The sequence below is a fragment of the Liolophura sinensis genome, chromosome 6 (genome assembly GCF_032854445.1).
Source record: "Liolophura sinensis isolate JHLJ2023 chromosome 6, CUHK_Ljap_v2, whole genome shotgun sequence".
Lineage (NCBI taxonomy): Eukaryota > Metazoa > Mollusca > Polyplacophora > Chitonida > Chitonidae > Liolophura > Liolophura sinensis.
Genome location: NC_088300.1, coordinates 160,130 through 172,843, shown reverse-complemented (window position 1 = coordinate 172,843; position 12,714 = coordinate 160,130). Strand labels below are relative to the sequence as shown.

General features: G+C 42.9%; 1 protein-coding gene across 1 annotated transcript in view; it reads right to left on the bottom strand.

The window, feature by feature from the left end:
- Positions 1 to 12,714, bottom strand: part of LOC135468178 (ryanodine receptor 2-like) — a 171,824-nt gene that overhangs the window by 42,659 nt on the left and 116,451 nt on the right. Inside the window, exons 81-87 of the mRNA XM_064746268.1 lie at positions 12,256 to 12,414; positions 10,885 to 11,169; positions 5,334 to 5,396; positions 4,758 to 4,904; positions 3,548 to 3,660; positions 1,393 to 1,492; positions 1,041 to 1,217 (exon numbers count right to left, since the gene is read on the bottom strand). Of these exons, the coding sequence (XP_064602338.1) occupies positions 1,041 to 1,217; positions 1,393 to 1,492; positions 3,548 to 3,660; positions 4,758 to 4,904; positions 5,334 to 5,396; positions 10,885 to 11,169; positions 12,256 to 12,414 (1,044 nt within the window). The remainder of the gene's footprint in view (positions 1 to 1,040; positions 1,218 to 1,392; positions 1,493 to 3,547; positions 3,661 to 4,757; positions 4,905 to 5,333; positions 5,397 to 10,884; positions 11,170 to 12,255; positions 12,415 to 12,714) is intronic.

The window sequence follows — 12,714 nt, the reverse complement described above, 5'->3', positions numbered from 1 at the left end:
GTACAAGACACCAAATGCAGGTTGCTGGCACGTATAAGACACCGACTGCAGGATCCTGGCACGTACAAGACACCGACTGCACGCTGCTGGCACGTACAAGACACCAAATGCAGGTTGCTGGCATGTACAAGACACCAACTGCAGGCTGCTGGCAGGCACAAGACACTGACTGGCTGCTGGCACGTACAAGACACCAACTACAGACTACTGGCAGGCACAAGACACTGACTGCAGGCTGGTGACACATACAAGACACTGATTGCAGGCTGCTGGCAGGCACAAGACACCAACTGAAGGCTGCTGGCAGGCACAAGACACCGACTGGCTGCTGGCACGTACAAGACACCAACTGCAGGCTGCTGGCAGGCACAAGACACTGACTGCAGGCTGCTGGCACGTACAAGACACCAACTACAGGCTGCTGGCAGGTACAAGACACCGACTGCAGGCTGCTGCCACATACAAGACACCAACTGCAGGATCCTGGCAGGCACAAGACACCGACTGGCTGCTGGCACGTACAAGACACCAACTGAAGGCTGCTGGGAGGCACAAGACACCAACTGCAGGCTCCTGGCACGTACAAGACACCAACTGCAGGTTGCTGGCACGTACAAGACACCAACTGCAGGCTCCTGGCACGTACAAGACACCAACTGCAGGTTGCTGGCACGTACAAGACACCAACTACAGGCTGCTGGCAGGCACAGACACCGACTGCAGGCTGCTGCCACATACAAGACACCAACTGCAGGATCCTGGCAGGCACAAGACACCGACTGGCTGCTGGCAGGTACAAGACACCAACTGAAGGCTGCTGGCAGGCACAAGACACCGACTGCAGGCTGCTGGCACGTACAAGACACCAAATGCAGATTGCTGCCATGTTCAATACAACACAAGCGCAACTTATGCAGACTTTCATGTCAACTTTACAACAGCGATGATGTTGCCCAGTGCCTAGTTCAGATCTGTATATGTCTATATGTCTGATCAATTAACACAAAAACCATGGCAAACATAGACAACAGCTAACCCACCTTGCTCATGATGTCAGCGTAGGACATATACAGGAAATCTTCAGGGATGCTGGACTGCTGCTCCTTTGTGGCCGCTCGGCTCAGGGCCGTGATCAGCTGAGTCAAGGAGTCAGGAGTTATCTCCTCTTCCAACTCCTTCTTCTCTACGGCTTCCATCTCTTCTTCTTCTTTGTTGTGCTGCAAGTCAAGGTTAATACAAGGTCATCCACCACTTACTTAACCCTTGCTTATTTTTATCTGTATTTAATATTTAACTTTGACAACAAGGTCAGACAAGTAACTGTCACTGAAAAACTGTTTTGCCAACTGCATGATTTACCAGTCATAGCTTAGAACAGGAGTGCTCACTTACTGTGATATCTTCAATCAAGGTGTTTTTCTCCTCTTCCATATAGTCTATGTTCAGCCACTGTTGTTTGTAAGATCTCAAAAATAAGTTGATAGCTCGGTGCCTAAAACAAAATCATAAACACTGAAGTACTTGATGACATAGTTAACATTACTTTAATGTGTTATCATCTTTGTCACGAGCACTTTTAAATTACATCGGCCTGTTATTAAAATGTAAATGACTCTATAATATTGGACTTTGGATAGGCCAACAGTGAATGTTACTTCTGAATCCAGAGTTACCCTGTGTTAGCAGTATGAACACCCACAGAAATGAGGTGTGAAACCTATTTTTGCTGCATTCCCCTTTCTTCAGCACATTCTCTGTTGTACAGGCTGTGTGTGTCCCATCACAGGCTACGTGTGTGTGTCATCCTGTCACAGGCTATGTGTGTGTACCATCCTACCACAGGCTATGTCTGTGTCATCCTGTCACAGGTTATGTGTGTACCATCCTACCACAGGCTACGTGTGTGTGTCATCCTGTCACATGCTATGTGTGTACCATCCTACCACAGGCTATGTGTGTGTTCCACCCTGTCACAGGCTATGTGTGTGTCATCCTGTCACAGGTTATGTGTGTGCCATCCTACCACAGGCTATGTGTGTGTGTCATCCTGTCACAGGCTATGTGTGTACCATCCTACCACAGGCTACGTGTGTGTTCCACCCTGTCACAGGCTATGTGTGTGTACCATCCTACCACAGGCTATGTGTGTGTACCATCTTACCACAGGCTACGTGTGTGTCATCCTGCCACAGGCTATGTATGTGCCATCTTGCCACAGGCTGTGTGTGTGCCATCCTGTCACAGGCTGTGTGTGTACCATCCTACCACAGGCTACGTGTGTGTACCATCCTACCACAGGCTACGTGTGTTTACCATCCTACCACAGGCTATGTGTGTGTGTCATCTTGTCACAGGCTATGTGTGTGTACCATCCTACCACAGGCTATGTGTGTGTACCATCCTACCACAGGCTACGTGTGTGTGTGTCATCCTGTCACAGGCTATGTCTGTGCCATCTTGCCACAGGCTGTGTGTGCGCCATCCTGTCACAGGCTGTGTGTGTACCATCCTACCACAGGCTACGTGTGTGTGTCATACTGTCACCTGCTACGTGTGTGTACCATCCTACCACAAGCTACGTGTGTGTGTCATCCTGTCACAGGCTACGTGTGTGTACCATCCTACCACAGGCTATGTGTGTGTGTCATCCTACCACAGGCTATGTCTGTGTCATCCTGTCACAGGTTATGTGTGTACCATCCTGTCACAGGCTATGTGTGTGTACCATCCTACCACAGGCTATGTGTGTGTACCATCTTACCACAGGCTACGTGTGTGTCATCCTGCCACAGGCTATGTATGTGCCATCTTGCCACAGGCTGTGTGTGTGCCATCCTGTCACAGGCTGTGTGTGTACCATCCTACCACAGGCTACGTGTGTGTACCATCCTACCACAGGCTATGTGTGTTTACCATCCTACCACAGGCTATGTGTGTGTGTCATCTTGTCACAGGCTATGTGTGTGTACCATCCTACCACAGGCTATGTGTGTGTACCATCCTACCACAGGCTACGTGTGTGTGTGTCATCCTGTCACAGGCTATGTCTGTGCCATCTTACCACAGGCTGTGTGTGCGCCATCCTGTCACAGGCTGTGTGTGTACCATCCTACCACAGGCTACGTGTGTGTGTCATACTGTCACCTGCTACGTGTGTGTACCATCCTACCACAAGCTACGTGTGTGTGTCATCCTGTCACAGGCTATGTGTGTGTACCATCCTACCACAGGCTATGTGTGTGTGTCATCCTACCACAGGCTACGCGTGTACCATCCTACCACAGGCTTTGTGTGTGTCATCCTACCACAGGCTATGTGTGTGTGTCATCCTACCACAGGTTACGTGTGTACCATCCTACCACAGGCTGTCTGTGTGTCATCCGTCACAGGCTATGTGTGTGTCATCCTGTCACAGGTTATGTGTGTGTCATCCTGTCACAGGCTACGTGTGTGTGCCATCCTGTCAGAGGCTGTGTGTGTGTCATCCTGTCACAGGCTATGTGTGTATACCATCCTACCACAGGCTACGTTTGTGTTCCACCCTGACCTGGGCAGTCCATGAAGTGGTATCATCCTGAAGCAAGCCATCACCGCCCTCTTGCGCTGGGTCGAGATCACCTTCTTCCAGGCGTTCTTCAGAGATGGAGGTGGGTGCTCAACCTGATGGACAAGACATACAAAAGCATTACAAACTACATGTCCACGTGCACAATGTTCATTACCATTGTAGTTGCCTGGGTAATTCAGTAATACAAATTCCTACACCAGATATCAAATGCTTGACAGGAACTTTACTTGACCATACATTTATACATGTACACATACCCTGTCCATCACATACGCCCATCACATACGCCGTCCATCAAGTACGCCATCCATCACGTACCCCGTCCATCACATACGCCCATCAAGTACGCCCATCAAGTATGCCGTCCATCACGTACCCCATCCATCACGCACCCCATCCATCACGTACCCCGTTCATCACGTGCCCCGTCCATCACGCGCCCCGTCCATCACCTATCCCGCACCCCATCCATCACGTACCCTATCCCGCACCCCATCCATCACGTACCCCGTCCATCACGCACCCCATCCATCACGCACCCCATCCATCACGCACCCCGTCCATCACGTACTCTATCACGCACCCCATCCATCACGTACCCTATCACGCACCCCATCCATCACGCACCCTGTCCATCACGTACCCTATCATGCACCCCATCACGTACCCCGTCCGTCACATACCCTATCACGTACCCCATCTATCATGTACCCCGTCCGTCACATACCCTAACATGTACTCCGTCCATCACATACCATGTTCATTACATACGCCGTCTATCACATACCATGTTCATCACATACGCTGTCTATCACAAACCCCGTCCATCACAAACCCCGTCCATCACATACCATGTCCATCACATACCATGTCCATCACATACCCCGTCCATCACATACCATGTCCATCACATACCCCGTCCATCACATACCACGTCCATCACATAAGACTTCCATCACATACCATGTCCATCAAAGAACACCTCAAATCATGCCAGAAAAATCTTCAAACAAATTCTACTTCAAACATAAGAAAAGATGTTCTCGGTTTTCACATTTATCTGTGTGTGTGCTTTTTGGTTGCAACGTGCTGCTATCACTGTGAAGTGAAGGTACAATGTAGCCCCTCCATCATACACGTCTCAATACATGAAGAAAGGAAGAGTACAGCTTTCTCCAGCCCTCCTCACCAGATGTAGTCCGTGTAAGACTTTAGCCATGGACAGGATCTTCTCTACGATCTTGGCTTGGTTCAGCTGGGATATCCCCTCCAGCTTGGTGGTCCCAATTTTCTTGTACAGCAGCTTCTGCCATTGTACCTTCTCGTCTTTCTCAGACTGACAAAAACACAAGAAAACACTAGGATAATTTACATTCAACATTTAATACCTTGAGTAATACATCTCATAAAGGCTGTTTGTGCAGGGACAATGTAAAAAGATAAGCCAGAAGTACACGACCCGGGGTTTGTATCTTCTGAGAGAAAATCCTGCCTCAAGGCAGTATATCTATACACCCATTGTAATTCTTTTTAACTGGCTTCCTTTTTTATTTTAGTATCACAAAGTATTTAAGCACAAAGATTAAACTGTACTGACAACCCTGGATAATCAGATCTTCTGCGGTTTCTTACACTGATGTCAAGATTAAAACCATCACAATGAATAAGGTAATCCTGTCTTATGAAGAGTTCATAACACATGTTTAGTTCTGCACACAACGTACATGTACTGTTTATATCACAGCAGTTGTCCAGGTGTACTTACCGCGTCCTCTCCTTGTTCCAGGCTCAGCAGTAAGAATTCCTCCACATCCCCATCTGATTCTTTCTAACAAATGGACCGTTTAGAAAAACAATTCTGTGTCATTAGTCTGTCACAATGCACCACAAATCATGCCAAACAACAATTCAACTTTACCCAATTCATTCCAATCAGAAAATGTTACTGAAACAAGAGTTATCCTTATATCTGGCTTGCATGTATCACCCTGTACTTTACCTGGGCTAATTCTCCATATGTCACCACCAGATACATGGACATGTATGTGTAGAGGTCAGAATCACCTGACTGCATGTACCAGAGCCTTGACCTGTAGGCTACACAGCAGGTACACCTGACTACATGTACCAGAGCCTTGACCTGAAGGCTACACAGCAGGTACACCTGACTACATGTACCAGAGCCTTGACCTGTAGGCTACACAGCAGGTACACCTGACTACATGTACCAGAGCCTTGACCTGTAGGCTATACAGCAGGTACACCTGACTGCATGTACCAGAGCCTTGACCTGTATGCTATACAGTAGGTACACCTGACTACATGTATCGGAGCCTTGACCAGTAGGCTATACAGCAGGTACACCTGACTACGTGTACCGGAGCCTAGACCTGTATGCTATACAGCAGGTACACCTGACTACATGTACCAGAGCCTTGACCTGTAGGCTATACAGCAGGTACACCTGACTACATGTACCAGAGCCTTGACCTGTAGGCTACACAGCAGGTACACCTGACTACATGTACCGGAGCCTTGACCTGTAGGCTATACAGCAGGTACACCTGACTAGATGTACCAGAGCCTTGACCTGTAAGCTATACAGCAGGTACACCAGAGTACATGTACCGGAGCCTTGACCTGTAGGCTATACAGCAGGTACACCTGACTACGTGTACCAGTGCCTTGACCTGTAGGCTATACAGCAGGTACACCTGACTACGTGTACCAGAGCCTTGACCTGTAGGCTTACATATGTGCAGAACAAGACGAACACAGCTCAGCCATACACAAACTGCTTGTTGTCAAATACATCGATACAAAAGACAACATACTTTCCACGATTTCAACATAAAAATAAGTGTAAAAAATCATGGTAGATGTGAGGTGAGAAAGAAAACAATAACTAAATCAAATCTAAAAACAAACTGAAATAAATAAGAATAAATGGAATATAAACAAAAAAGCCAATGTAAAAATAATAATAATGGACATAAAAAACACAGATATGTATATGGATAAAAACACCAAAAGAAAGAAAAATAGAAAAAGAGAGAGAAGTTCATGCCAGAGCAATGCATTAATTCTACACATCACACAGTTACATGTACACTGTATTATCATTGCACAGTTACATGTACACTGTATTAACATCACAGTTACATGTACACTGTATTAACATCACACAGTTACATGTACACTGTATTATCATTGTACAGTTACATGTACACTGTATTAACATCACAGTTACATGTACACTGTATTAACATCACACAGTTACATGTTACATGTACACTGTATTAACATCACACAGTTACATGTACACTGTATTAACATCACACAGTTACATGTACACTGTATTAACATCACAGTTACATGTACACTGTATTAACATCACAGTTACATGTACACTGTATTAACATCACACAGTTACATGTACACTGTATTAACATCACACAGTTACATGTACACTGTATTAACATCACACAGACATTTTAAATTCGTCCTCATGACAAGCCTGATTACCAAAGAACACCATCTACGCACACCTGGCCAGAACACACGGTGTATCATGACATCATGAGTGTTTTTCAGACAAGACATATTTCTCTTTAAACATAAAATACAGAGTTTATCCAGGCCATTGCTTAAGGTTCTATAAAAACATAAATTACAGAGTTTGCCAGACCATTCCTTAAGGTTTTCCTGAAATGTTTTGTACACTCAGAGAAAACCAAATATGATACATTTTAATGGACTGATGTCTTGCTTGTATTTGTACAGCTGACTCGTCTCTGGATTCTTGTCAAACATCCTCTGTTGGAGAACACCCCCCCGGGTATAAATGTCCCACGATTCACAAATACTGCCAGATATCACACAAAGCAAACACATCTCCAAGCCATAACAAAAGATTTTACCCTTCAGCCAATCAAAACAAATTATTGCTTACATTGCTATAAAAATTCCCTTTATTGCCAGTATTTACAAAGTGCTTCATGGCAACGTACGGGTAAACCACTGCATAAATTCTGAATACGGTTACATAAATTCTGAATACGGTTACATAAATACTGAATACAGTCATTGATTTGATCACATTAAGATGGACTGCATGACAGCTCAATTTACATCAGTTCTGTTGCATGGTTCATAAGAGTAGTACTGAACCAATGCAGTATTTCTAACACAAACTTTACTCATTGCAGAGGAGAATACGTGACATTTCACTTGACTGGCAAAATCAATACAATATTTTGTTAAATGTGGCTTTTGGGCATGCTCACTACACCACTGCAAACGTATTAGCGAAGGCTTCCAAAATCATCATGTATAAAGAAAATATCAGATTAAGAACAGAAATAGAGCAAAGCTTTACAACAGAATACAACGATCTAATCAGAATTATCTGTAGCTATTTGGATGTGCACATTAGGACTGGCTGATACATTATTACTCATTGACACGCACATATTCTGGCATATTCCTGACTATTTTTACAGATAACCTTACAACCCCATATATTCCATGGTCTGTATTTTCACTGATAGAGTCCCACTCCTACAGAAACCATTACATTCAGAGATTCTCCTAGACATCCTTATATTCCCACTTGCATTCATGTATAGCCATTTATCCCATAAATGTTCATTTTTCCGGGTAATAAAGACATGGCATATCGTTTTGATATGCACCACGTATAATATAAATTCCGACATTTTGATTGGTTTATGTATAATTTCATTCATCAAATTGACCAATCAAAAACTACAACGCAGCTGTACAGGCACTACCTTTTTTTTTCTTGTCGTCTGCAAATGTCAACAGGAAAACAGAAGGAAATATTGTAAAAAATTGACAAAAAAGGACGCGGCAGAGTTATAAATGTGACAAGAGATAATCAAATCAATGTGAAAATCCTCAGCATTGGCTACGAAATAGATCTTTTGCCACGAAGGCTAAGCAAAATCCCCAGAACAAAAACAGCGGGTATGCCATTATTTTTCTTAACATTATTCTATAGGCCTAAAACTAAAAGCTTCACTAATTTTGACATTATTTCTCTTAACATTATTCTTGTTATAAAATATTAACGTATTGAACGATATATTGTATAAAGCGCACTTTTGACATGTCTGTGGTATAAAACAAGTCGTTACGTAAATAAAATTTGTCTGTACTATGTTATAGTTGGCCATGTACTTGTCACTTACTGATGGCGCTTCACTTGACCTATATCTGTGATGTCAAGTTTAAATCGTAATGATTTTTTCCTCTATAAATTAACAACAAGGCTTTTATGGGATAAATAGGATATGAAATTCGTGACCCTCAATATCAAATTTATTAAGCTTGAGTAGTAGTTTTCATTTGTTCCTCGCCTGAGGAATACATATCCTCTATGTATTCACACCTGTATATTTGCCGGAGGCTTGGTACATATCCTCTATGCATTCACACCTGTATATTTGCTAGAGGCTTGGTACATATCCTCTATGTATTCACACCTGTATATTCGCTGTATTGGCAACACCGTATGTTTCTTCTCAAACAAACACTATTGACAAAAGCACTAACCTATATTCGCTGATACACTATTATGGCTCAACACTACGGGAAGTTCCTTTGGATTCATTCAATGGCATTTAGAAGTGGAGTTTGATTACACAACAGGAATATATGGATTACAACATCTATTTATTCAGTACGTTTCAGTATGGGTACTAGTGCTATTATGCTTGATGACATCGTTACTTCCTTTATTCAGTACGTTTCAGTATGGGTACTAGTGCGATTATGCTTGATAACGTCGTTACTTCCATTTATTCAGTACGTTTCAGTACAAGTACTAATGCCATTATGCTTGATCACATCGTTACTTCCATTTATTCAGTACGTTACAGTATAGGTACTAATGCTATTATGCTTGATCACATCGTTATCTCCATTTATTCAGTACGTTACAGTATAGGTACTAATGTCATTATGCTTGATAACGTCGTTACTTCCATTTATTCAGTACGTTTCAGTACAAGTACTAATGCCATTATGCTTGATAACCTTGTTACCTCCACTTATTCAGTACATTTCAGTATAGGTACTAGTGCCATTATGCTTGATAACGCCGTTACCTCCATTTATTCAGTACGTTTCAGTATAGGTACAAATGCCATTATGCTTGATAACATCGTTACTTCCATTTATTCAGTACGTTTCAGTATAGGTACTAGTGCCATTATGCTTGATAACGTCGTTACTTCCATTTATTCAGTACGTTTCAGTATAGGTACTAATGCCATTATGCTTGATAACGTCGTTACTTCCATTTATTCAGTACGTTTCAGTATAGGTACTAGTGCCATTATGCTTGATCACATCGTTACCTCCATTTATTCAGTACGTTACAGTATAGGTACTAATGCCATTATGCTTGATCACGTCGTTACTTCCATTTATTCAGTACGTTTCAGTACAGGTCCTAATGCCATTATCCTTGATCACGTCGTTACCTCCATTTATTCAGTACATTTCAGTATAGGTACAAGCCCATTATGCTTGATAACCTCGTTACCTCCATTTATTCAGTATGTTACAGTATAGGTACTAGTGCCATTATGCTTGATAACGCCATTACCTCCATTTATTCAGTACGTTTCAGTATAGGTAATAATGTCATTATGCTTGATAACGTCGTTACTTCCATTTATTCAGTACATTTCAGTATAGGTACTAATGCCATTATGCTTGATAACGTCGTTACTTCCATTTATTCAGTACATTTGTGCTTGATCACGTTGTTACTTCCATTTATTCAGTACATTTGTGCTTGATCACGTCGTTACATTCATTTATTCAGTACATTTGTGCTTGATCACGCCATTACTGAATAAATAGAAGTTGTAATCCATATATTCTTTTTTTTTTTAGGTTCCTTTAGTATGATTGCAGTCAGTCATTTCAGTGAAGCAAGCTTGATTACTGCCAGACAATGTAACCACCATTACATAACCTGAATGTGTAACACCCACTTAACTCACAAACAACCATTACATAACCTGAATGTGTAACACCCACTTAACTCACAAAAATGTCTTAAGTGATTGATCGGCCGCCGTAGACTGAATCAGCAGGTGACGAAAAAGGTTCTGAGAACGTACCTGAATGTTCATCTATGAAACCATCATTGCATTACTGCAGTTGTGAAGAGGAAAAGCACACTAACATATATAAATATGTATATATAAGCCAAGGAAAATAGTTGCTGAAGACAGTGAGAGAGAGAGAGAGAGAGATAGAGAGAGCTGACAAATGCTGACCTGGAAGAGTTTCTGCTTGGCTTGTTGCACAAGCTCCTGTTCTTTCCCGCCAAACACCGTGAGGCCGATGGGAAGTAGTCGCTTCAGACAGGCCACGTTCAGACTGTTGTGAGACTCTAACTTCTTCTTCTCCTTTTTCCTCATCTTATCTGTAGCAGAGCCTTTCTGACCTCCCTTCTGATCCACCTTAGAGGGGGAGAGGCGCTTAGCTTGACTTGGCATGATCAGAGCCAAATTGTCGATTTCATTTTGTGTTACAAAGTTTTGTTCTTCTCTACGAAATATCTGTGAACAAATACAGAAACAATGTAGAGATCAGGAGAGAACAGTAGAGAGCAGCAGGGATCAGTAGAGAGCAGCAGGGAATAGCAAAGAGCAGCAGAGAACAGTTGAGAGCAACAGAGAACAATAGAGAGCAGCAGAGAACAACAGAGAGCAGCAGAGAACAGTTGAGAGCAACAGAGAACAATAGAGAGCAGCAGAGAACAACAGAGAGCAGCAGAGAACAACAGAGAGCAGCAGAGAACAGCTGAGAACAATAGAGAGCAGTAGAGAACAACAGAGAGTAGCTGAGAACAACAGAGAGCAGTAGAGAATAGAGAGCAGCAGAGAACAAGAGAGCAGTAGAGAACAATAGAGAGCAGCAGAGAACAACAGAGAGCAGTAGAGAACAATAGAGAGCAGCAGAGAACAACAGAGAGCAGCAGAGAACAACAGAGAGCAGCTGAGAACAATAGAGAGCAGTAGAGAACAACAGAGAGCAGAAGAGAACAACAGAGAGCAGTAGAGAACAGCAGGAACTCCTCTAGATTTACTGTTGGTCAACATCAAGCTTACAAACTCCTGAACAGTTACTGAATACTTTCTAACCACTGTTCAAGAAAAATGATCTCCAGCTTTACTAGTATGCTGCTAAATTGTTTAAATGGAAAGTATACCTATATTCATTTATTTATTTGATTGGTGTTTTACGCCGTACTCAAGAATATTTCACTTATATGACAGCGGTCAGCATTACAGTGGGTGGAAACCGGGCAGACCCCACGGCCATTGGTAGGTTGCTGACATACCTTCCCACGTACAGCCGGAGAGGAAGCCAGCATGAGCTGGACTTGAACTCAAAGCAACCGCATTGGTGTGAGACTTCTAGGTCATTACGCTGCGCTAGCGCACTAACCCCCTGAACCACAGAGGCCCCAGTAAAGGTATATTCAACATTCTGACCACATAAACATGAACAGATACAGACATTTTTATGAAGATAAACCTATCAGCACACTTGCAACAGTGGTAGTAACACATATATCATATCTAGAATCAAATAACAAGATCCTTAAAATAAGACAACGGAAAATTCTGAAACTAACTCACCACAGATTTGGACCAGAGTAAGAAGATGTTCGCCACACAGCTAAACAGTTCCTCTGCCTCAGCCGTTGGGTGTTTCAGCCAATGAGAGCGGTGCAGATCCACATATTTGATAAGCAGTGGGTAGAAGGCATAGATGTCCCTCACGAATATGCTGAATCGCTGTGCAGAGATGAAGAAAGGTGTAAATCTATACTCTGGGTACTGACCCAGTATGTAGAATTCATATAAGTGGTTTAAAGATCACACTGATGCATTCATTATTACCACAGAGAAATGTTGTAGAAGTTGTAGAAATAAATCGCAACTGAGCAAAAAGTTCAACAAAAATTCAAAAGAAATCACACAACATTTAATGCTGAACTATTAGGAATACACTCGCACATGTCTTGCTGAGTTTGTTCAGTCCATCCTGCGGGAAGGCTCTCATAAATTGACTTATTCATTTCATTGGTGTTTTAT